General features: G+C 45.6%; 1 protein-coding gene across 2 annotated transcripts; it reads left to right on the top strand.

Moving 5' to 3' along the window:
* Positions 1-2,848: 2,848 nt before the first annotated feature.
* ZFP1 (ZFP1 zinc finger protein) lies at positions 2,849-23,762 on the top strand. Of its 2 annotated transcripts, none has more exons than XM_055146360.1 (4): positions 2,849-2,964; positions 5,846-5,903; positions 15,402-15,528; positions 19,301-23,762. In XM_055146360.1, the coding sequence occupies exons 2-4, from the start codon at positions 5,889-5,891 to the stop codon at positions 20,383-20,385; spliced, it is 1,227 nt and encodes a 408-aa protein (XP_055002335.1). In that variant the 5' UTR covers positions 2,849-2,964; positions 5,846-5,888; the 3' UTR covers positions 20,386-23,762. The 2 variants fall into 2 exon arrangements, with proteins under 2 accessions (XP_055002335.1, XP_055002337.1); XM_055146362.1 differs by lacking the exon at positions 2,849-2,964 and adding an exon at positions 4,743-5,751.
* Positions 23,763-23,962: the final 200 nt, after the last annotated feature.

The raw sequence follows: 23,962 nt of genomic DNA, 5'->3' as shown, positions 1-23,962 counted from the left end.
ATAAATAAGGTAATTCATTAAGCTTTGATGAATTACCTTATTCATCAAGAAAGAAAGAAGAAAAATTTAATAAGGCAATTAAGCAGAGGAAAGAGAAAAAAGCAATTTTTCATGTTTGAAAGTTTCCCTGGACTGGAGCGATAGCACAGTGCGTAGGGTGTTTGTCTTGCACCCAGCCAACCCAGGTTCTATTCCTCCGCCCCTCTCAGAGAGCTCCGCCCCTCTCAGAGAGCCCGGCAAGCTACCGAGAATATCCTGCCCGCACAGCAGAGCCTGGCAAGCTACCCGTGCTGTATTCAATATGCCAGAAACAGTAACAAGTCTCACAGTGGAGACGTTACTGGTGCCCGCTCAAGCAAATCGATGAACAACCGGACTGGACTACAGTGCTACAGTGCAGTGAAAGTTTCCCAAAGTTATGTTAGTGCTAGAAAGACCGGGAAAGCTCCCTCCCACTGCTCCCGAGGAGCACTTCACAGCGGCTGCCTTTCGGGGTGCACACAAGGGCATGTGAACACTGTGTCGGGGAAGGAGTTACAGTCAGCGTCAGCAGTCACAGGTCACTACAATGGCCACATAGGCACAAGGTTGAGTGGTATCCTCCCCAGATGCCTGCTCCTCCCAGGACTGCAGTACATGACTCTCTTTGGAAAGTAAGTGGCTGGGAAGGAAACTTAAGATGAGCTTATAATGATGTGGGGTGGCCCAGAATCCATCCTACCTGGTCTCCTTATGAAAAGAGGCAGTGAGCATTAGTCAGACTCATGAATGTCAGGTATTAAAAGTAGCACCCAGGTAAGAAAAGCTAAAAATCACGCAATTTGCTGCTACAGTGGATGAATCTGGAAAGTATCATAGAGAGTGAAGTGAGCCAGAGGGAGAGGGGCAGACACAGATTGAACTTTCTCATGGGGGGATATAAGAAATATAGCAGGGGAGGGGGCCGGAGCGATAGCATAGCGGGTAGGGCGTTTGCCTTGCATGCGGCTGACCCGGGTTCGATCCCCGGCATTCCATATGGTCCCCCAAGCACCGCCAGGAGTATTCCTGAGTGCAAAGCCAGGAGTAACCCCTGAGCATCGCTGGGTGTGACCAAAAAAACAAAAACAACAACAACAACAAAAAAGAAATATAGCAGGGGAATAACACATGCCCAAAGGCATCAGGCAAGAGAGGGAACATTGGTGGAGGGACACGGTTACTCTGGAGAATGCTTACACGGCTGCCTGCCACAGAGGCAGGCTTGGGAGCAGGAGGGTGACTGGGGATATCAGTGGAGGGTGGTGGCCAATGGGGCAGGTACTGGTGTTGGAACATTGTATGTCAATGTTCAAACATAAAATACTTAGTAACTTTGAAACTCGTGGTAATTCAATTTTTTTTTTTTTAACAAAGGGGGGTGTGCTCAGGGCCAGGATTATAGTTCTGAGGTAGAGCATTTGTTTTGCTTTTGTGAGGTCCTGGATTAGAATCCTAATACCACCCAAAAAAAGGAAGAAAAGAGGGCCTGAGGGATAGCACAGGGAGAACGCGAATGCCCTGCTCCAGCCAGCCTGGGTTCAATTCCCAGCGCTACATATGGGCCCCCAAGCCCTCTAGGAATTATCCCTGAGCACAGAGCCAGGAATTAGCCCTGACCCGAGCACAGCCAGGTGTGGTCCCAGCCCCTCCCCCCAAAAAAATTAAACAGAAAAAGTAGAAAACAAATAAAACAGGGAAATCTGTGGTTGTAGAAAAAGATGCAGGAACTCTACCATTCGCTGAGTTATTTGTAAATATAGTTTCTCTGATAAAAATAAAATAATGAAAATGAGATAATCAACGGGGAGCAATTCACCCTAAACCCTCTAATGAAATGTGTGGGTTCGTTACATTAACTGATAGACCAAAGACAGATGAGCTTATAACGGTGTGGGGTGTTGCAACATCGTATGTTCCAAAGACAGATCAGGAAGCTCAGAAACGTCCCCAAATACACAGTTTATAGATGGAAGAGGTGGCGCCTAAGTCAGCGTAGGGAAGATGGGCTTCAGCCACAGGGTTTGGGGCCAGGGACTGCTTCCAAGGGCTGGAGCACCACAGGCTTTTTCCATGTAGGCACCTCTGGGTCCCGGCCGGGTGATGAAAGAAGTTACCAGGAGAGTGAGACCGGGTAGGAAGAATAAAATGAATTTATTGAAAGAGAGTGCACTGGCCAGACTGACGCAGCGGGAGCCTCCGGAGAGAGACCAACTTAGCCCAGTCCTGGGGCGTCTTTTACCGTGTGTGTCTCTGGGCTGCCTCGGTGGAAGTTCCCGCCGCCTCCAGACCCGTCCGGGAGCGGGTGAGCAGCAGAGCGGAGCCTCCTCCCGGGCTCGGGCGGCCCGTTGGGAGGCGGCGGCGGGCGAGTCGCCCAGGCACAGCGGACGAGGCGGGCAGCGACGGGACCCCCGGTGGTGCTCGCACGCACAGTCTCAGCCAGCCAGCCAGGCTTTAAGTGGGGGCTTTGGCCAGGCATCCCTGGGGGTCCCAGTAACAAACGTGCTTCGCTGTTGGGGGACCTGATGCTGGAGGAGGCGGCTGAGGATACTGAAGTGCACCGGCACATGGGATGGTACTTCCTCTTTCACTGCTTTCTCGTTTGGGGGGACACCTGGCGATGCTCAGGGGGGCTCTGCACTCAGAGGTCACTTCTGGCGGTGCTCGGGTGGGACCCACCTGCAGCGCCCCGCCGGAGCAAGCCACATCCCGGAGCGTCCCCACGGCGCGGCCCAGCGGGCTTCTGGGAAATGTAGTCCCGGGGTCCGCCGGACCCCCTCGGAGGGCCCCGGGGCCGCGAGCAGCCCCCGCCTCTGCGCATGTGCGGGGCCGCCCGGGCGCCGCCGGCCGCCCCTCCCCCAGCGCGGGCCGCGAGGGGTGACAGGGGCGCGTCCCCGCGCCGTGCCCGGCCCCGCGCCCCGCCCCGCGTGCAGGCGGCCCCCCCGGGTAGGTCGCGGCGGGGCCCCGGGGCGGCCGACGTGAGGGAGGGCCGGGGCGCGCGCGGGGGGGGGCCCGCGCGGGGCGGGCGCGGGGAGGCGGGGACGGGCCGCGGGGGCCGCGCGCCTTTGTCGGGGCCGCGTGTGGACGGCGGGCGGCGCGGGCCCGGGTGGCGGCTGCTGCCCCAGGCGCTGCCGGGGCCGGGAGGGGCCGAGCGGGGGCGGCGCTGTCACCTGAGGGCGGTGGCGGCTCCCGCCGTCTGCGAGCTGGCACCGTGCGCCCCCGGGGCCTGCCTCGTCTCTAGGGATTAGACGGGGAGTGTGTGTGTGTGTGTGTGTGTGTGTGTGTGTGTGTGTGTGTGTGTGTGTGTGTCTTCCTCACCTCGAGAGTGTGTGTGTGTGTGTGTGTCTCACCTCGAGAGAGTGTGTGTGTGTGTGTGTTTTCCTCACCTCGAGGGAGTGTGTGAGTGTGTGTGTGTGCTCACCTCGAGAGAGAGTGTGAGTGTGTGTGTGTTTTCCTCACCTCGAGAGTGTGTGTGTGTGTCTTCCTCACCTCGAGAGAGTGTGTGAGTGTGTGTGAGAGAGTGTGTGAGTGTGTGTGTCTCACCTTGAGAGAGAGTGTGTGTGTGTGTGTGTGTCTTACCTCGAGAGAGTGTGTGAGTGTGTGTGTGTCTCACCTCGAGAGAGTGTGTGTGTGTGTGTGTCCTACGCTTTCCTCACCACTTCAGATTACACAGAGAGTGTGTGTGTTTGTGTGTGAGATCTCCGGGTTTTGGCCCAAGCCTTCTTCACCACTTCGAGATTATACAGTGTGTTTGTGTATGTGTGTATCAGTCCCTGTGTGTGTGTGTCCGTCCGTCCGTCTGTGTCCATTGTTTCTGGGTTTTTTTTTGTTTTTGTTCTTTTTGGGTCATACCTGGCGATGCACAGGGGTTACTCCTGGCTCTGCACTCAGGAATTACTCCTGACAGTGCTCAGGGGACCTCATGAGATGCTGGGAACCGAACCTGTGTCGGCCGTGTGCAAGGCAAACGCCCTACCCGCTGTCGCTCCAGCCCCAGTGCTTCTGGTTTTTAGTAGAGGCATGAAACCCTTTTGAGGTTGAGCCTTACCTGTCATCCACCCTGCGTTTTCCTCCTCCTGTATTTTGTCTCCCCCATGGCAGTGTTTCAGACTTTTCTTCTTAAAAAAAAAAAACAACTTGCATTTTCCTAAACTTTTTTCTTTTCTTCTTAAAAAAAAAAAAAAAAACCCTTCAGCAGATCGACTTTAGGGTGGAGAAACTCCAAATCAATAATAGTGAATTTTTTTTTGTTTAAATATTGAATGTAATCAAAGTAAAGTGAAAGTAAAGTGAAATTTACCAGTTACACATGCGGGGTGGGGGGCTGGGGAGGTGGGGGGAAGGGGGGAGGTATATCGTGATTCTTGGTGGTGGAATATATGCACTGGTGAAGGGATGGGTGTTTGAGCATTGTATAACTGAGACTTTAACCTGAACCCTTTGTAACTTTCCACATGGTGACTTAATAAAAGAATTAAAAAAAAAAAAAAAGAAAGCATTCCAAAAATACAAGTTAGAATGATGCATATTCTACTTTCTGTAGCCACATTTTATTGGCTACTTATTGACTCTTAAGCTATATTTCATTTGTATATCAAGCCTTGGAGGACCAAACTAAGTATAAATCTGTTGATCTGTCAAATATAATATCTGTTGGATCAATACTAAAAAAAAAAAAAAAACTTGCATTTTCCTAAACTTTTTTCTTTTAACGCTTTTTCTTTAGGGGGCGGGGGAAGGGGGCACATCAGCAGTGCTCAGGGCTGACTCCTGGCTCTATACTCAGGGATCTCTCCTGGTGGGGCTTGAAGGACCCGTTATGGGGTGCTGGCCAAGTGCAAGACACCCTACCCATTCTCCCTCCCGACAATACTGATCTATTTTTATTGCCAAAGAATAGCCCTTTGGGGGATAGTGGTGGGTGGGGGTGTCTCGGGACTGAACCCAGAGTCTTATAAATGGGAAGCATGCTCCCTGCTCCTGACCTGCATCCCCGACTTTGAATATGTTAAATGTCTGTAGCATTCCTAGTCCTGTCCGTTCAGTCTTGTGTGTGTGTGTGTGTGTGTGTGTGTGTGTGTGTGTGTGTGTGAAGCAAGAGTTTTTATTGAAATTTATTTAGAAAGATTGAGGCGAGAGAAAGGAGCATGTGTTCAAGAGAGAACAAGCTTCTGCAAAGGTAGAACACAGGTTTTACCAAAGCCTGTCCTTTTGATCATTCTTTTTTTTTTCTAATGGTGATTGTTTGTTTGTTTGTTTGTTTTTCTTTTTTGGGTCACACCCAGTGATGCACAGGGGTTACTCCTGGCTCTACACTCAGGAATTACTCCTGGCAGTGCTCAGGGACCATATGGGATGCTGGGAATTGAACCCGGGTTGGCCGCATGCAAGGCACACGCCCTACCTGCTTTGCTATCACTCCAGCCCCTCTAATGGTGATAGTTTTTATTGATACTTTGAAAGATGTGAAGGAAGAGAGGGAGAGGAAGTACATATTCAAGAAAGGACACCAGCTTGTCCAGAGTGGAAAAAGCAAAGAGATGTAAAAACAAGCAAGTGGGGTACATGTTCAGGGGAGAACAAGAGCTTCAGTCATTTCATTTTTTAATTTTTGGGGGAGTACCCCAGATGGTGCTTAGGGCTTGATCCCAGTACCAAACACACACACAAAGTGGAGTGCTAGCAGCTTGGTCTTTTCAGCTGCTTCTGAAGAAGCAAAGAGAAATATTCCAGGTGAAGTGAAGGGGTTTTTAACTGTCCCTCTTGGACTTCTGAGGTGGTAGAGTTGATCTTTAATAATAAAACCTTCTCTTTTCTTTTATTCCAGTTCTGCCTTCATAGTTCTCTGCCTTTATGCAAAACTGTAGAAAATGAACAAATCTGAGGTAAGTTTATTTTGTTTTTCAGTGCATTTGAGGAAATTTATAAGGATCCAGAAAATGAAGTAAGTAAATTTAGATGAGTATAACGCAAGGAAAACGTAAGAATCAATGGTCCCAGAGCGATAGTACGGGGGTAGGGCACTTGCCTTGCATGTGGCTGACCTGGGTTCTACTCCTAGCATCCAGTAAGTCACATGGTGAGCACCAGCTGGAGTGATTCCCTGAGCCAGGAGTAAGCCCTAAGCATAGCCCCAAAAATGAACAAAAAGAAGCATCAATAGCAGCAACCAAAAGATAAACAAATTCATTGTTGTACATTTTTTATGAATGTCATTTTCAGGTTGTCTAGTGTTCGTTCTAAAATTTTATGGACCTTTATAAAATTTTATGGACCTTTATACCATATAGCAATACCATTGCTATATGGTATTCATATAGCAATCTTAAGTGTAAGTGCAAGATATTACTGTAATTTATTTTTTCAGTCAGAAAATCAAATTACATTTCTACCAGGAAATTTGGGAAATAGGTATGTTTTTATTTTTATTTATTTATTTATTTATTTATTTGCTTTTTGGGTCACACCCGGCAATGCATAGAGGTTACTCCTGGCTCATGCACTCAGGAATTACTCCTGGCAGTGCTCGGGGGACCATATGGGATGCTGGGAATTGAACCCCGGTTGGCCATGTGCATGGCAAACACCCTACCCACTGTATTATTGCTCCAGCCCCCCAAATAGAGATATTTTTAAATTTCTCCCTGATTCCTCTATATATCATTGTCACTGCTTTCTTGAGCACTTTCCAGAATTTATACAGTTCTGGGGACCTGGTGCTTGGACCACACCTGGCTGTGTTCAGGACTTATTTCTGTCTGTGCTCAGGGAACCATTTTATGGGGTGCTGGGGATGAAACCCAGGTCATCCATGTGCATGCCCAGCACTTTACCTCTTGTACCATCTCACCAGCTTCCCAATGTAGACTTCTATGATGTTATGTTTTTAATTAAGATATTTGATTTTTTTTTACATTGAATCACCGTGAGATAGTTACAAAGCTTTCATGTTTGAAACTCAGTAATACAGAGTAATACAGTGATCAAACACCCACCCCTCCGCCAGTGCACATTCTCCACCACCAGTGTCCCCAGTATCCCCCCATCCCACTCTCCAACCCTCCCCCTGCCTCTGTGGCAGGCAGTTTCCCCCATACTCTCTCTCTACTTTTGGGCATTTTGGTTTGCAATATAAATACTGAGAGATGATGTTTGGTCCTTTATCTACTTCTTTTTTTTTTTTTTTTTGCTTTTTGGGTCGCACTCGGCGATGCACAGGGGTTACTCCTGGCTCTGCACTCAGGAATCACCCCTAGCGGTGTTTGGGGGACCCTATGGGATGCTGGGAATCGAACCCGGGTTGGCCGCGTGCAAGGCAAACGCCCTACCCGCTGTGGTATTTCTCCAGCCCCGACAAAAAAATACTTTTAAAAATCAAATATCAGGGCCGGAGCAATAGCACAGCGGGTAGGGCGTTTGCCTTGCACGCGGCTGAGCTGGGTTCGATTCCCAGCATCCCATAGGGTCCCCCGAGCACCGCCAGGGGGTAATTCCTGAGTGCAGAGCAAGGAGTAACCCCTGTGCATCATCGGGTGTGACCCAAAAAGCAAAAAAAATGAAGTATTTTTTTGTTTACAGAAAACTTAAGTGGTAAGAATTCTCATATACTACTCCCTCATTTACATTAGGTACATAGTTACCCTATTATCAGTTAATCTCATGTTGATGTGTTATTACTAAAGTTTATAGTTTAAATTAGGTTCCATTTTTTTTTATTTTAGGTTTTATTCTTGATGTTGTACTTTCTATAGGCTTATGGAAAGATACGATGACAAATATCTACCATTACAGTATATAGAACTGTTTCACTGACCCAAAAATTCCGTGTGCCTTGTCTACCTATTTATTCCTCTCCTTACGTTCTGCTGATCTTTTCACTATCTCTGTAGTTTTGCAATTTCTAAGACATCAGAGAGTTGGACCTACATAGTCCAACCTATATAATCCGTAATTTTCAGATTTATTTCTTGCATTTAAGATATGCATTTAAAAGACTTCCATATCTCTTTTTTAAGTTTCACAATTTAAGAAACTATAAAACCATATTCTAAACTGACTTAGCCATTTTGTGTTTCTACCATCAAAGAAATGAATCCTGTTTCACATCCTTGTCAGCTTTTAGTGTTTTCAGTGTAAAATACTTTGTCCATTCCAATAAGTGTGTAGCAGTACCTCATTATATATACAGCCTTTTTTTTTTTTTTTTTTTTTGCTTTTTGGGTCACACCCAGCGATGCTCAGGGGTTACTCCTGGCTTTGCACTCAGGAATTACTCCTGGCGGTGCTTGGGGGACCATATGGGATGCCGGGGATCGAACCCGGGTCGGCCGCGTGCAAGGCAAACGCCCTACCCGCTGTGCTATCGCTCCGGCCCCAATTTGGGCCTTTTTTGTTTGTTTGTTTGTTTAACCATACCCAGCAGTTCTTGGGGTCTACTCCCAGCTCAGTACATGAGGATCTCTTCAGTAGGGCTGGGTGACTGTTAGTGCCAGAGTGGAACAAGGGGCTCCTGCATGCAAAGCATGTGCTCCAGCCTCTTAATTTATTTCTCAGACCCTTATTTGCCAACTGTATGCGTTCTTTGGTGAAGTATCTGTTAAGATCTTGTGTTTGTTTGGGGGCCACACCTGGCAGTGCCCGGAGTTTTCTCTGTGCTCAGGGATCACTCCTGTCATCCTTCGGGAACCACATATGTGGTACTGGAATCGGCCACATACAAGACAAAAGTCTTTTTTTTTTTTTTTTGCTTTTTGGGTCACACCTGGCAATGCACAGGGGTTACTCCTGGCTCTGCACTCAGGAATCACCCCTGGCAGTGCTCAGAGGACCATATGGGATGCTGGGAATCGAACCTGGGTCGGCCGCGTGCAAGGCAAACGCCTTACCCGCTGTGCTATCGCTCCAGCCCCAAGACAAAAGTCTTTAACCTTTGTACTATCTCTTCAGCCTGACAGGTTTTTAAGGCATTGTTTTTATAAGTTACATTAACCGGTGTTAGTTAAAAAGAGGTGAGGCACTCATATTGCTGCTGATAATATAACCAGTACTGCCTTACTGGGGAGCAAGGACAAACTTAATTGTTCAAAGAAATTTTGTTAATATCAGATAACCTCCTTTAGGAGAGGAGGGCATAAATTAGTCTTCGGGTCTGTCAGGCTTCATCTTTTCTGAGAGCTTACAGAAATCCCAACTGAAGAACTTATTTTGTAAGGTCATGAGAAACAAAACTAAAGGGCTGAGGTGGTTGTACCATCAGACAGGGTTAGAGCATGAATCAGGTGTTAAATGTCTGGTGAGTTGATGGGCTACTGTTTTCTTCCTTTTTGGTGGGACAGCATACCCAAGTGTGCTCAGGACTTGCTCTTGACTCTGTGCTTGTGGGTCACCCCTAGCAGTGCTCAGGGGACCATATGGGGTGCTGGGGGTCAAACCAGGTTGGCCATGAGCAAGGCCAACACTACCCGCTGTACTGCAGCCTCTCTCTATTTTCTTTTAGCTCTTAGGTCAACTGCCAAGTCAGGAGTAGATGGAAGCAGAGGACATCTGTGAGATGAGATGAGATGAGATGATGAGATGAGATGAAAGTGGTCATCTGGTCTAAGGCAGCATAGTGAGAAGGGAGATGCCATCAGCACGTTCTCCCCACCAGCCAGCCAGGCACTGATAGCGGTCTGTGCTAGCCTCGCACAGGTATTCTACCCTCTGGTGAAAATGGTATCATAGCTTCCTGTGTCTCACTGGTGACAGTCACATTCCTGCTTTTGAATCACCCTGTTCCAAACTAAGTAACAATTTGATATCAGTAGGGAATCTGATCCTGCAGTCTCATTCTATCGCAGAATTTTCTTCTGCACTTTGTAGTTTTCATCTTTTTGGATTAATTTTGTTTTACTGACTTCTTCAGATCAGGTACACCTACCATTTTGTTTTTGTCTTTGGGTCATACCCAGTGATGCTCAGGGATTACTCCTGGCTTTGCATTCAGGAATTACTCCTGGCAGTTCCTGGGGTGTATGCAAAGCAAACGCCCTACCTGCTGTGCTATTACTCCACCCCCTTGTATGTGTCTTTGTCTGTGATAGTACTTCTTGTCTGATTCTTTTTTTTTTTTTTTTTTGGTTTTTGGGTCACACCTGGCGATGCACAGGGGTTACTCCTGGCTCTACACTCAGGAATTACCCCTGGCGGTGCTCAGGGGACCATATGGGATGCTGGGATTCGGACCCAGGTCGGCCTCGTGCAAGGCAAATGCCCTACCCTCTGTGCTATCGCTCCAGCCCCACTTCTTGTCTGATTCTTTCTTACATTTGTTTTTCAGTGCCGGCCTAATTCATGAGAGGCAGGTGCTGTGAGCCACACTCCCATCACAGGTCCTGTGGATGGGCAGATCCACTCTGGTGGTGCTTGGGGAGCCATGTGCTACCAAGGTTTAAGCTGTCTGTCCTCTTCCCTCCCCCATTCTTTTTTTTTTTTTTAATAATGTAATTCGAATTACTCCTGGCATTGCTCAGGGGATCATATGGAATATTGGGGATCGTACCCGGGTCACTGCATATAAGGCAAGCCCCTACCCACTCTACTATCTTTCTGGCCCCCTTCAGTCTACTTTTCTACTTAAAAGTCGGAGATTGCTTTCTTAAAACTAGTACAGAAATTGCAAACGATTGCTATAATACTTCCAAAAATTGTGGTTAATCTGACTTACCAGAAAATACACAGAAATGACATTCATTCAGTAATAAAAACCTATCACCACATAAGTACCTTTTTATCTTTTTGAAGTTTTGGGGGCACACCTTGCAGTGCTGAGGAGTTATTCCTGGTTCTGCATTCAGGAATCACTACTGGTGGTCCTCTAGGGATCATATGGGATGCCTGAGGTCAAACCCAGGTCAGTTATGTGCAAGGCAAGTGCCTTACCTGCTGTACTATCTCTCTGACCCCAATCTTTTTGTATTTAAAATTAAAAGATAGGGCGCTGGAGCAATAGCACAGCGGGTAGGGCGTTTGCCTTGCACACGGCCAACCCAGGTTTGATTCCCAGCATCCCATATGGTCACCTGAGCACCGCAGGGGTGATTCCTGAGTGCATGAGCCAGGAGTAACCCCTGTACATCGCTGGGTGTGACCCAAAAACAAAACAAACAAAAAACCAAAAAAAAAAAACCCTAAAAGATAAAACTGAAGTGTTAATTGACATTTATGTGAGAATAGGGGTGTAGACCATTTTTTTGTTTGTTTGTTTGGTTTTTTTTTTTTTTTTTTTTGGTTTTTGGGTCACACCCGGCGATGCACAGGGGTTACTCCTGGCTCTTCACTCAGGAATTACCCCTGGCGGTGCTCAGGGGACCATATGGGATGCTGGGAATCAAACCCGGGTCGGCCGCGTGCAAGGCAAACGCCCTACCCACTGTGCTATCGCTCCAGCCCCGGGTGTAGACCATTTTTAAAAAATTTAGGCGCATATGGGGCTGGAGCGACAGCACAGCAGGTAGGGTGTTTGCCTTGCACGAAGCCGACCTGGGTTCGATTCCCAGCACCCCATATGGTCCCCCAAGCACCGCCAGGGGTGATTCCTGAGTGCATGAGCCAGGAGTAACCCTTGTGCATCGCCGGGTGTGACCAAAAAAGCAAAAAAAAAAAAAAAAAAATTAGGCACATAATTTGCAATACTGTCAATGATCAGACTGGAGTGATAGCACAGTAGGTAGGGCATTTGCCTTGCATGTGGCTGAGCCAGGTTCATTTCCTTCGTTTGGAGAGACACTCGGAGAGCCCAGCAACCGAGAGTGTCCCACCCGCACAGCAGAGCCTGGCAAGCTACCCATGGCGTATTCGATATGCCAAAAACAGTAACAAGTCTCACAATGGGGACGTTACTAGTGCCTGCTCGAGCAAATCGATGAACAACTGGAGGACAATGTAGTACTGCTATTTATTCAGCCATTGATTAAGCTGATTGAGTTGGGCATGAACTTACATTACTTTTTTTTTATTCTGTTCTGAATGTTTATTATTTTATTATTATTTTTCCCCGTTTTTTTATTCACCGTGAGATAGAGCAAGAAAGCTTTCGTGTTTGAGCTTTGATCATATAATCATCAAACACCCATCCCTTCACCAGTGCACACTTTCCACCACTAAAATCCTCAGTATTCCCTTCCACCCTTTCCAATCCTTCCCCTGCTTGTGTGGCAGACAATTTCCCCCATACTCTCTCTTTGGTTACATTTGATATTTCAACACCAGTCTCACCACCACTCAAACCTGCCGAAAAGGCAATGCTAGATGATTTGTATTGCTTGTTATGGGTAGAATATAATGTCCAGGAAATTCTGTGTCATTCTCTTCCGAGAGCTTTAGTTTATAGTCTCTGGGTCTTGGCCATTGATGAGATTATATGGCGCCAGGGGCAGTTTGTGGGTGTGACTGCCAAGCTTCTGGAAATCTGGGGACCTGGGGGAGGAGACCCAGTTCTGATCCAAACGGGCTTGGAGGTCTCAGTCACGGGTTCCCGCATATCTGGGTTTTCCTGCCAGTATCCCTCCCCCATTCTTTTTTTTTTTTTTTTTTTTGGTCACACTCAGCAATGCTCAGGGTTTACTCCTGGCTCTGCAATCAGGAATTACTCCTGGCGGTACTTGGGAAACCATCTGGGATGCGGGGCATCGAACCCAGGTCGGCCTTGTGCAAAGCAAACACCTACCCCGCTGTACTGTCGCTCCGGCCCCTCTCCCATTCTTTTGTGTCATCCTTGTTGGTGTTATTGTTGTACTTACCAGAGGTAGCACACGTGTCCGAGGTATTGATGGCACATTTCCATGTGGTGTTCTTGGGGGCCACACACCAGCTCGAGGTGCTGGCACCCTCAGCTGCAGTGTTCACTGAGCTTTGGACTCCTGGAGCTTGTGTCTCTGCTCACCAGGCATCACACTCTTAGTTGGGGCTCCTGAATGAGGGTGGGACTTGGTGTTCGGAAAGGTGCACTGGTGAAGGGACAGGCGTTGGAACATTGTATGACTGAAACCTAATCATAAACAACTCTAACTGTGTATCATGGTAATTCAATAAAAAAAATTAACTTTTTAAACTTTCATAAGATAGTTTCTGAAAAGATCATAAGAACTTACAAAAACACCCTTATATAATTCTGTTAAAGTGTAAAGAAATAGACAATTAAAATCTTTTGACTTAAAAAAAAAAAATCCCAAAAGAAGTCCAAAGGCCTGTCTGCCTGTCAGAACATGAGCGGTTTATTTTCTTTCCTGCAATGTGTATTGTACTCTTTGTACTGAGTGCTTTTACATTTTCTGATTATTTATTTTTCCTCCTTTTTGCCTGGAAGTTCATAGGTTTGCTTCTCCCCAGCTCCCTCCCCCCTCAGCCCGCCCCTTTAAAATCTTTTTTTAGGTGTCCCGGGTTCAAATCCCAGCATCCCATATGGTCCCCTGAGCACCGCCAGGGGTAATACCTGAGTGCAGAGCCAGGAGTAACCCCTGTGCATCGCCAGGTGTGACCCAAAAAAGCAAAAAAAAAAAAATCTTTTTTTAGGTGAATTCCACTATGCCCTTCTCTTGTGCCCTTATCTTGGCCTGAGCTATGTGCTCTCAGCTTTTCCTCTCTAGAATAACCCAGGTTCGCTCCTGAACATGTGTCTCTTTCTCCCCGCATATTTCTCTCAGCAAATTTCTATAAATATAACTATTATACATCTCTTAAAAACCACAAATAATAAAATATTTTATTTGATTTTGTGAAATATAAAAATGCACTGAGATACAAATAAGAATAGGTTGAATTATATAAAATTGCCATCTTTAACTTGTTCATACTTGGTCATACTGCTGGTGGTTTACACGTGACTGTGGTTTAATGAATGTAAATTTCTGCTTGTTTTTTCTTTTTTTTTTTTATTTTTGGGTCACACCCAGCGATGCTCAGTGGTTGCTCCTGGCTTTGCACTCAGGAATTACTCCTGGCGGTGCTTGGGGGACCATATGGGGTGCCGGGGATTGAACCCAGGTCGGCTGCGTGCAAGGCAAACGCCCTACCCGCTGTGCTATCGCTCTGGCCCCCTCTGCTTGTTTTTTCTAAAGGCACTTTCGTGTATCAAATAGTGCTTGTTAGGACCAGAGAGACAGGAGAGCATATGGCTGGTCAGCACATGGTTCCTGGCAATGAAGGGCTCCCCCTGCGCATCGCGGGGTGCTACCCTGGCGGCCCTCAAGGACAGTGGGGCGCAGGCAACACCGTTACCTAATTCACACCATGTGCGTGTGTCCTCCTCTGTCATGGTGTGCGCCCTCACTTGTTCTCCATTTGAAGTTCCCTCAGTGCTATTAAAAAAGCATTTTCTTCACTTTAGAGAGAGCCAAAAAGTTTTGTGTAGATATACCCGGTCCTCTTTTGAGTACTTTTGCATACATTACTGAAATTTAGAGACTGGAGGGTAGGTGGAGGTCGAGTATTGTTATTTTCAGGCCTTTGTGTGATTTTTTTGCACGTATGTTCTGCTAAACTATTTCCTGTGCCAGCCTTGTAACGTATTTTTAGGACTTTGTTATTTAAACTTGTCTCTAGAAAACTGTGTTTTGTGTACAAGGAACTTGAAGGTCTTAATGTTTTATTAAACATTACATTTTATTTTTATTTACTTATTATTATTATTATTATTATTATTATTTTTGCTTTTTGGGTCACACCCAGCAATGCTCAGGGGTTACTCCTGGCTTTGCACTCAGGAATTACTCCTGGCAGTGCTTGGGGAACCATATGGGATGCCGGGGATCGAACCCGGGTCGGCCGCGTGCAAGGCAAATGCCCTACCTGCTGTGCTATCACTCCGGCCCCCAAAATATTACATTTTGTTTTAATTATAATTCGAGATTTGCATTTTCTCCCAAACACAGTGCTTTTTTGTTTTGTTTTGTTTGTTTGTTTGGGGGCTATGCTCAGAGCTTACTCCTGCTCTGCACTCAGGGATCACTCCTGGCACTGCTCTGCAGATCAAACCCGGGCTGGCTGCATGCAAGGCAAGTGCCTTACGTGCTGTAGTCTCTCTGCCCCCTGTATATACTATATTTTTTATTTGCTTTCTCCTTGTATATATCATAAGAGAGAAAGAAGCATTTAATTTATCTTAGTCACCAGGCACATAGGATGTGCTATAGAAATAGGTGCATCTGAATAAATGCTTTATTTATAAAAAATAAGTATTGACAACATTACAAAGCATAGTGGACAGTATATACATTTGATGTTATGTAAATTTTCATGGCAAATTATTTCCACAGCCCATGCAAGAATCCGTTTGTTTTTTTTTTAAGTCACATGTCCTCCAAATGTTGATCATTTCCAAATCATTAGCAATCTGTCATTTTCAGGGATCTGTTTCTTTCACGGATGTAACAGTGGATTTCACCCAGGAGGAGTGGGAGCAGCTGGATCCCGCTCAGAAGATCCTGTACATGGACGTGATGCTGGAGAATTATAGCAACTTGCTGTCAGTGGGTAAGGATGGGCACTTTTTATGTTATGGATGTTTGGCCTCAGACTTAAGTGTTAAAGCTGAGAGAGTTTTACCTTCATTTTCAGGATTTCTAAAGTCTAAGCACCAAGTCGCTACATTCCCTTAGCAAATTGTACAGTCAAGCCAGGTCTGATGCTCAGGTTGGAATAACGAAGAGTTATGAATAGCAGAGTAGCAGTTGCCCACTCAGAACTTTCTGGAGGAGAATCAGAAGCCCGTGGAAGTGATAGCCCAGAGACTGTGAATGGTTTGGTCTCCCTGAGCCTGGCTCATAGCTGAGAACAGAAGACCTGTGTCCCCTCTAGCACCTCAGGCACCTGTTCTTCCGGCTTTACTCTTCTTGTTTAATTGTAAGCCTTTGCTTTGTGTTTGGTTCCCTTTTATTAGTATTTATTAGTATTTGAGTTTGCCCTAATGTTTACTTTTTCTGTTTGGTGGAAATGGTGTGATGGCCTCAAGGAAGAGAGAATTTCTTCGATACAAGAGTTTAATTTTTCTCCTGGACACAAGTGATAAGAGTCAGAAATAGCCCAGGTCCTGGAGATAGTACATGGGTAAGGGAATGCAGGGCACAAAGATCCCCTTTCTCCCCTCCACTCATTCCATTCCCAGCACTGCAAAGCTCCTGAGAATAACTTGGTGTAGCTCTGGAGCCCTGAGTACTGCCAGCACAGCCCTGACTGTCCCTGGTACCACAGAGCCCTCGAACCTTTGCACATTGAACTGCTACTTGGTTGACTGAGAATCACCATCCTAGGAGGGGACCCTGAACCTCTTTTTATTTTTCTTTTTTTGGTCACACCCAGCGATGCTCAGGGGTTACTCCTGGCTCTGCCCTCAGGAATCACTCGTGGTGGTGCTTGGGGGACCATATGGGATGCCGGGGATTGAACCCGGGTCGGCCACGTGCAAGGCAAACGCCCTACCCGCTGTGCTATCACTCCAGCCCCAAGGCCCTGAACCTCTTGAGCAACACATGTGAAGCAAAAAAGTAAAAGAATAATACATAGATAAAATAATACATAGATTTAAAAAAATGCAATACATAAATGAAACTAAAGATTATTTAAGTCCTTGGTTGAGACTTAAATAATAATAACTTACATAATAATTTGATCCAATGATCTCTTCAGTGGTTTGGGGAGAAATTAAACACATTAGATGGAGAGAGCTCGAATGTGATAGTAAAAGCACATTCTCCAACAGCTTCAGGAGAAAATGGTGAATCCTGCTCAGGCAATAGTAATTGAATATGTTGTGAGGATATTGAAGATTTAGTTTCTGGATATTTCCATCTATTTGCATAAATCTTACTTTAGAGATTTGGAGCCTTGAAAGCCTGTAAGAAATACTGTTTTTAGAAAGTTACTTGGGATAGATGAGAGGGGAGAGAAGTGGGCATGTAGAATAAGGGCTGGTTTGACCCTTGGAATTCAGAGTCAGAGAGTTGGTGCTAAACTCAGAAATGCCTGTGTAATTGTCTCTAACATATTTCTGTTTTCCATCTTTTTTTTTTTTTTTTTGCTTTTTGGGTCACACCCGGCGATGCACAGGGGTTACTCCTGGCTTTGCACTCAGGAATTACCCCTGGCGGTGCTCAGGGGACCATATGGGATGCTGGGAATCGAACCCGAGTCGGCCGAGTGCAAGGCAAATGCCCTACCCGCTGTGCTATTGCTCCAGCCGGTTTTCCATCTTGATGCTACAACACCCAGCAGTACAAAGGGACTACTGGCAGTCTGGCAGTGTGACTTGTATCCATTATCAGCTCCCACATTTTTTTGACCTGGGTTTTTGTTTCTGCCTACCTTTTTTATTTTTAATCACCATGAATTAGAAAGTTTCGAAGTGATTAATAATTAGGGCTATTTTTGTTTTTGTTTGATTTTTACTGTTGTTGTTTTTTTTTGTCACACCAGTGATGCTCAGGGGTTATTCCTGGGTTTGCACTCAGGAATTACTCCTGGCGATGCTTGGGAGACCATATGGGATACCGGGGTTTAACCCAGATTAGCCATGTGCAAGGCAAAAGCCCTATCCGCTGTACTATTGCCCCAGGCCCTAATGATTAGTTTTCAGGTGTCTAATGTTCCAACACCAATCCCTTCAGCAGTGTCTACTTCCTTCTACCAGTGTCCTCAGTTTCCCTCCTGCCTCCAGCCTGCCTATATGGCAGGCACTTTTTCCTTTTTCTTTTTCCCTTTTTGGGCAGTGTTGTTTACAATACTGTTACTGATAGAGTATCATGCATATGATTTTACCCCCTTTCAATACGCAGTCCTCATCCCAAGTGACCACTTCCCTCTATTTTTGTCTAATGGTCCCTACCCTGACCTATCCTTTTCTTTCCCAGTGGCAGACTTCCTCCTCAGGGCCAGTTCTGCTCTTTGTTTCTATTGTCTTGGGGATTAGTTATTTCCCTGCTGCGTTTCTGGTTATCTGCATATGAGAGAGATTCTATCTGTCCCTCTTCTCTGACTCATTTCACTCAGCATGATAACTCTTCAGGTCCACGTATCAGCAAATTGCATGACTTAATCTTTTTTTGGAGGCTACACCTGGTAATGTTCAGGACTGGCTCTGCGCTCAGGGATCACTCCCAGTAGGCTTGGGGGGCCATGTGCCCTGCCGGGATTGTACATGGGTCAGCTACATGCAAGGCAGGCTCCCTTCTTGCTACACTGTCACTCCAGCCCCAACTTCATCTTTTCTTACAGCTGAGTAGTATTCCACTGTGTATTTGTACCATAGCCTCTATACCCAGCCATCTGTTCTTGGGCGCTTGGGTTGTTTCCAGATTTTGTTTCTTGTTATTACAGGAGAGCTGAGGTGTTTTCTGCTTTGTGTTTTTGGGTCCTTGGGGTATATTCCAAGGTGTGGAATTGCTGGGTTATGTGGAAGCTCAGTTCCTAGTTTTCTGAGGTGTGTGCGTATTATTTTCCCAAAAGCTGAACCAATTAACTTTCCCACCAGCAGTGAAGGACAGTCCCTTTCCCCCCACTTTCTCACCAACACTGGCTGCTGTTGTTCCTTTTTTTTTTTTTTTTTTTGCTTTTTGGGTCACACCTGGCGATGCACAGGGGTTACTCCTGGCTCTGCACTCAGGAATTACCCCTGGCGGCACTCAAGGGACCATATGGGATGCTGGGATTTGAACCCGGGTGGGCTGCGTGCAAGGCAAACACCCTACCCACTATGCTATCTCTCCAGCTCCTGTTGTTCCTTTTGATATGTGCCAGTACTCCCTGTGGTGTGAGGTGATTTGATTTGCATTTCCCTGGTGATTAATGATCCAGAGCATTTTCTCATGCCCAATTTGGCCATTGTGTTTCTTCTTTGAGGAAATTTCTGTTTATCTCTTCTCCCTGTTTTTTCATGGGGTTGAATTTTTTTTCTTGTATGGTTTTACCAGTCCTTTATAAATTTTGGATACTAATCCTTTTTTGGATGAATGATTAACAGCTATCAAAATTTAAAAGCCGGGGGGACTTTTTGTGTATGTTTGGGTGGAGGTTTGATTTGGGGCCACACTGGGTGATACTCAGGGTCCACTGCTGGCAGTGCTTAGGAGAACATGTGTGGTTCTGGGGATTGAACCTGCATTGCTACAAGCAGGGGGAGTCCCTTAACCTCTACGCTGTCTTCATGGCCTGCAGTGGGGACTCTCAGTATTGGAAGTTCAGGTTCCAGATAAAACCAGAGGCCTCGTGATCAAGCATTCACCTTCTGCAATGTTCCCATGTTCTTTCCTAGAAGTGTGGAAGGCCGATGACCAGGTGGAGAAGAAACACAGAAACCCAGATGAGCAAGCAAGGCAATCTGTCATCCTCAAGAATCAGAGCCCAATTGAGGACAGAGGTGACCTCTCTGAGAAAACATTTGATCTCAGCGCAGACTTTATTTCTTTACGACAAGTACCCTATAAATATGATTTATATGAAAAATCCTTGAAGTACAACTCAGACTTACTTAGTAGTAATAAAAGCTATCTACGAAAGCAAACTGACGATGAGTATGATGGGTTTGGAAAAGCACTCGTCTATCTGAAGCAAGAGAAAACCCATTCTGGAGTGGAATACTCTGATTATAAGAAAATTGAGAAAGCTTTCAGTCATAAAGAAACCATTTTTAAACATCAGAAGATTAGAAATTTGGTGCAGCCCTTTATTTGTAATTATTGTGACAAAGCTTTTTCTTTTAAGTCACTCCTTATTAGTCATAAGAGAATACATACTGGAGAGAAACCTTATGAATGTAACGTATGTAAGAAAACCTTCTCCCATAAGGCAAATCTCATTAAACATCAAAGAATTCATACCGGGGAGAAGCCTTTTGAATGCCTTGAATGTGGAAAAGCTTTCACTCACCAGTCAAACCTCATTGTACACCAGAGGGCACACATGGAAAAAAAGCCCTATGGGTGCAGTGAATGTGGCAAGACCTTTGCCCAGAAATTTGAACTTACCACGCACCAGAGAATTCACACAGGAGAGCGACCCTATGAATGCAGTGAATGTGCAAAAACTTTCTTCAAGAAATCAAACCTAATCATCCACCAGAAAATTCACACAGGGGAGAAACGCTATGAGTGCAGTGAATGTGGAAAGTCCTTTATCCAGAACTCACAACTTATTATACACATGAGGACACACACAGGAGAGAAGCCCTATGAATGTACTGAATGCGGTAAGACATTCAGCCAGAGGTCAACTCTCAGATTGCATTTACGAATTCACACGGGAGAGAAGCCCTACGAGTGTTCCGAGTGCGGGAAGGCCTTCAGCCGAAAGTCCCGACTCAGCGTCCATCAGAGAGTTCACATAGGAGACAAACCCTGAGACTGAACCTTCCCTGGAGGAGAAACCTCAGGAAGGTACTGAAGAAACACAGAAATTCACAGCGAGATACGGTCTGTAAACTAAGACATGGAAATGAACATGATACTGAAGTCAGATACAATACAGATCTGACTAAATGGCTAAAGAGTACATAGCAGGATATAAATAGCCATGCCTAGCTGTTTTACAAACTTGTTTCAAATTCTTGATTCATTTAAGAATGAAATATTCTGGGCATTGGCATAGAGGATCTACAAATTGTACCCTTGGAATGTAATGGCTTTGTTAAATTATGCTACAAAAAATGCAGATTGTGTGTGCTTGATTTGCACATGAGGGTGTCGCTGAGAATTGGAAAGCTTTGTCCTGTGATGATGAGGACACACCAAGCAAAACTTTCATACCTGATGGCCTGTGTTCTTCAGTACCCTTTACAACCCAGTATGCATTCCAGTGAAGTGTCTGAGGGTCTTTCCAGTACCCGGGAGATTTTCTCCACAGGGTGGAGCTGCATGGTGAGTAGACAGAAGACTCTGTTGACACTTCAACCTAGGCGGAGGGTTTCCTGGCATTTGCACAAATATGCAAATATGATGTAAGGAAGATATTCAGAGAGTGAAAGGAGACAGCTTGGCCTGTATGGCACCACCTGATGGGAATGGGCTCTGAGAAGACCCACATACCAGCGGCTTCCACCGTGGGTGGGGTGTCTCCATACAGATATGCATGACTTATGTCCAAATATTTATAACTCAGAACGGTTTGTATTTTTGTGTGCTTCTCATTTCTCTCATACTTCATGAATTTTATGAATTGTCTTGCAGAAAGTAGGATGCATAAATAGTTCCCATGTATGACATTTCAGATAATTTAGAGCAAAATTTTTAAGAAACTCATTAAATATGTTATCTTTTTAAGTGTCCACATTTTACTTTAGAAATAAAAATCTGCTATTTTCTATTTAAAGTAGGCATTTCCACTTCTTTGAGTCTTCAAAGAATTTCTCTTTGAAGCCAGACAGTGTATTTAAAGTATTTTAAAGAATCACAAACACTAAAATTAGACTTCTTGGGGTCAGAGTGATAGCACAGTGAGTAGGGCATTTGCCTTGCACACAGCCAACCCAGGTTCAATCCCTGGCATCCCATATCACCTCCCCCGCCATGCACCACCAAAAGTAATTCCTGAGTGCAGAGCCAGGAATAATCCTTGAGCACTGTTGGGTATGACCCAAAAAGTAAAAAAAAAAAAAATTAATTAATTAAATTAGACTTCTCAGTGACCTCTACACGTAGTGTTTGATGATCAACCTCTAAAAATGCTTGGCTGGGCTGGGCAGACAGGACAGAGGGTAGGGTGCTTGCCTCTCACATCGCGGACCCCAGTTCCATCCCAGGCACCAATATGGTCCCTGAGCACTGCTGGGTTTGGTGCCCCCTAAAAAACACCCAAAATAATATTTTGTTTTGTTTTACATAATTCAGATACCACTTTAGGGACTCTCGCACATGCCTTGGATTCAGTCCCCAACACTGCATGAGTATGATACAAAAATAATACACCATATTAAGCTTGACTTCAAATGATGAGAGTCAGCCTCACCCCGTCCTTCATAAATTGTATTAGAATTGCCAACAAAAATGCTAACTAGCTTTCCGCTTGTTTTTGAGGGGCGTATCTGGTGTGCTTGGCAGGGAAGGCCCCACCCAGCAGTGCTAGGGACCGTGCAGTGCTGGGTGTTAAACCCATGTGCAAAGTCTGTTCCAGTCCTCAGCCAGCTCCTCTGCCACTAGCTTTTTTTTTTTTTCTTAAAATTTAAGATCACTGATATGCTGTAACTGTTGATAATGTGACTTTCTGAATCACTTGTATCATTTGTCATCCCGTTGCTCATCAGTTTGCTCAAGTGGGCACCAGTAACGTCTCCATTCGTCCCTGTCCATGCTATTGTAGCCCAGTGGCGTCTGCTCGTTCCAGGAGCACGAAGAGCATCAAACCATTCATTCAGGGTCTTTTTTTCTTTTTTTCTCTTTGGGTCACACCTAGCCATGTCAGGGGTTACTCCTGGTTTTGCACTCAGGAATTACTCCTGGTGGTGCTTGGGGGACCATATGGGATGCCGGGGATCGAACCTGGGTTGGCCACATGCAAGGCAAATGTCCTACCTGCTGTACTATCGCTCCGGCCCATTCATTCAGGGTCTTGACGAAGAAGTCTGACCATCTTTTTTTTTTTTTTTGCTTTTTGGGTCACACCCAGCGATGCTCAGGGGTTACTCCTGGCTTTGCACTCAGGAATTACTCCTGGCGGTGCTTGGGGGACCATATGGGTTGCCGGGGATCGAACCCGGGTCGGCCGCGTGCAAGGCAAACGCCCTACCCACTGTGCTATCGCTCCGGCCCCGAAGTCTGACCATCTTGTAGGTGGGCGGCCAGGCGTTCTTTTGACATCCCGTGGAATCTAGTTGGTAACAGCTCTAGTCCAGTGGACGACCGGACAATCCAAATTGCATTATGTGTCCAGCCCATCTGATTTTTGATGCCTTGGCAAACGAGGCAGCATCCCTGATTCCTGATCGTCAGTGGAGGTCGGAACTCTGGATTCCTTCTTTTCTCACTTCTCTCACTTTCTGAATACATTTGCCAAAATATCCATAGTACATTAAGTTCTTGTCTTTCTAAGTGTTCCTCTTCCCTGTTAACAGCAAGGAAGCAGGAGAAGAGGTTAATTTAATACATTATTTTTATAAAGGCAAATTGTGGCCAACCTCCTTGGAAATTATGGCCCTTTTCACATTAAAAATATACACACCTTGGGACCAGAGAGATAGGGTGCTTGCCGGTGTATAGGGTGCTTGCCTTTCACATAGTCCACCCATTTTCAATCCCTAGCACCACTTATGTGTCCCCTTGAGCCTGCCAGGGGATCCCAGAGTGCAGAGCCAGATGTGGCCCCCAAATTAAAAAGTTTACATTCTTCATTCCAAGAATTTCAATCCTGGGAGGTTATTCCTAAGGGAAGAAAGTGCCAGTACTTAAGATATTTTTATCAGTGTGTATTGTATTTTTGTCAGGGACTTAAAAAACAAAAAGGAAATAGTGTGAATGAACCCCAGTAAGAGAGTAATTGCATAAACTGGTGAAAACATAGCGTGGCTGGAGAGGTTCCATGGAAAAGAATGTGTAGGATTAAACACCTCCGGCTAGAGGAGGAAAGCAAGGGAAGTATGTGTGTTGTGGATGTGTGTGTACACAAACTTTTAAAAAATAAACATCTAAGATCCCGGTATGTGTATTTGTGTATGATTTCATGGACCAGGAAAACAGAATTCCCCAACTAAAAAATATTCTTACTGGGACTGGGTTGATGACACAAAGGGGTGGAGCACAGCCCTTGCATGAGACTCCAGGTTTCATCTCCATGTTATTCATGACTTTCTGAATACGTTTGCCAAAATACCCATAGTTCATTAAGCCTTTGTTTTTCTAAATGTTTCTCTTACCTGTTAACAGCAAGGAAGCAGGGGAAAAGGTTCATGTACATATTATGAATACTAGCCCATTCCCTGGTATTGCTA

The sequence above is a fragment of the Sorex araneus genome, chromosome 8 (genome assembly GCF_027595985.1).
Source record: "Sorex araneus isolate mSorAra2 chromosome 8, mSorAra2.pri, whole genome shotgun sequence".
Taxonomy (NCBI): Eukaryota; Metazoa; Chordata; class Mammalia; order Eulipotyphla; family Soricidae; genus Sorex; species Sorex araneus.
This window is presented reverse-complemented; position numbering and strand designations above follow the sequence as displayed.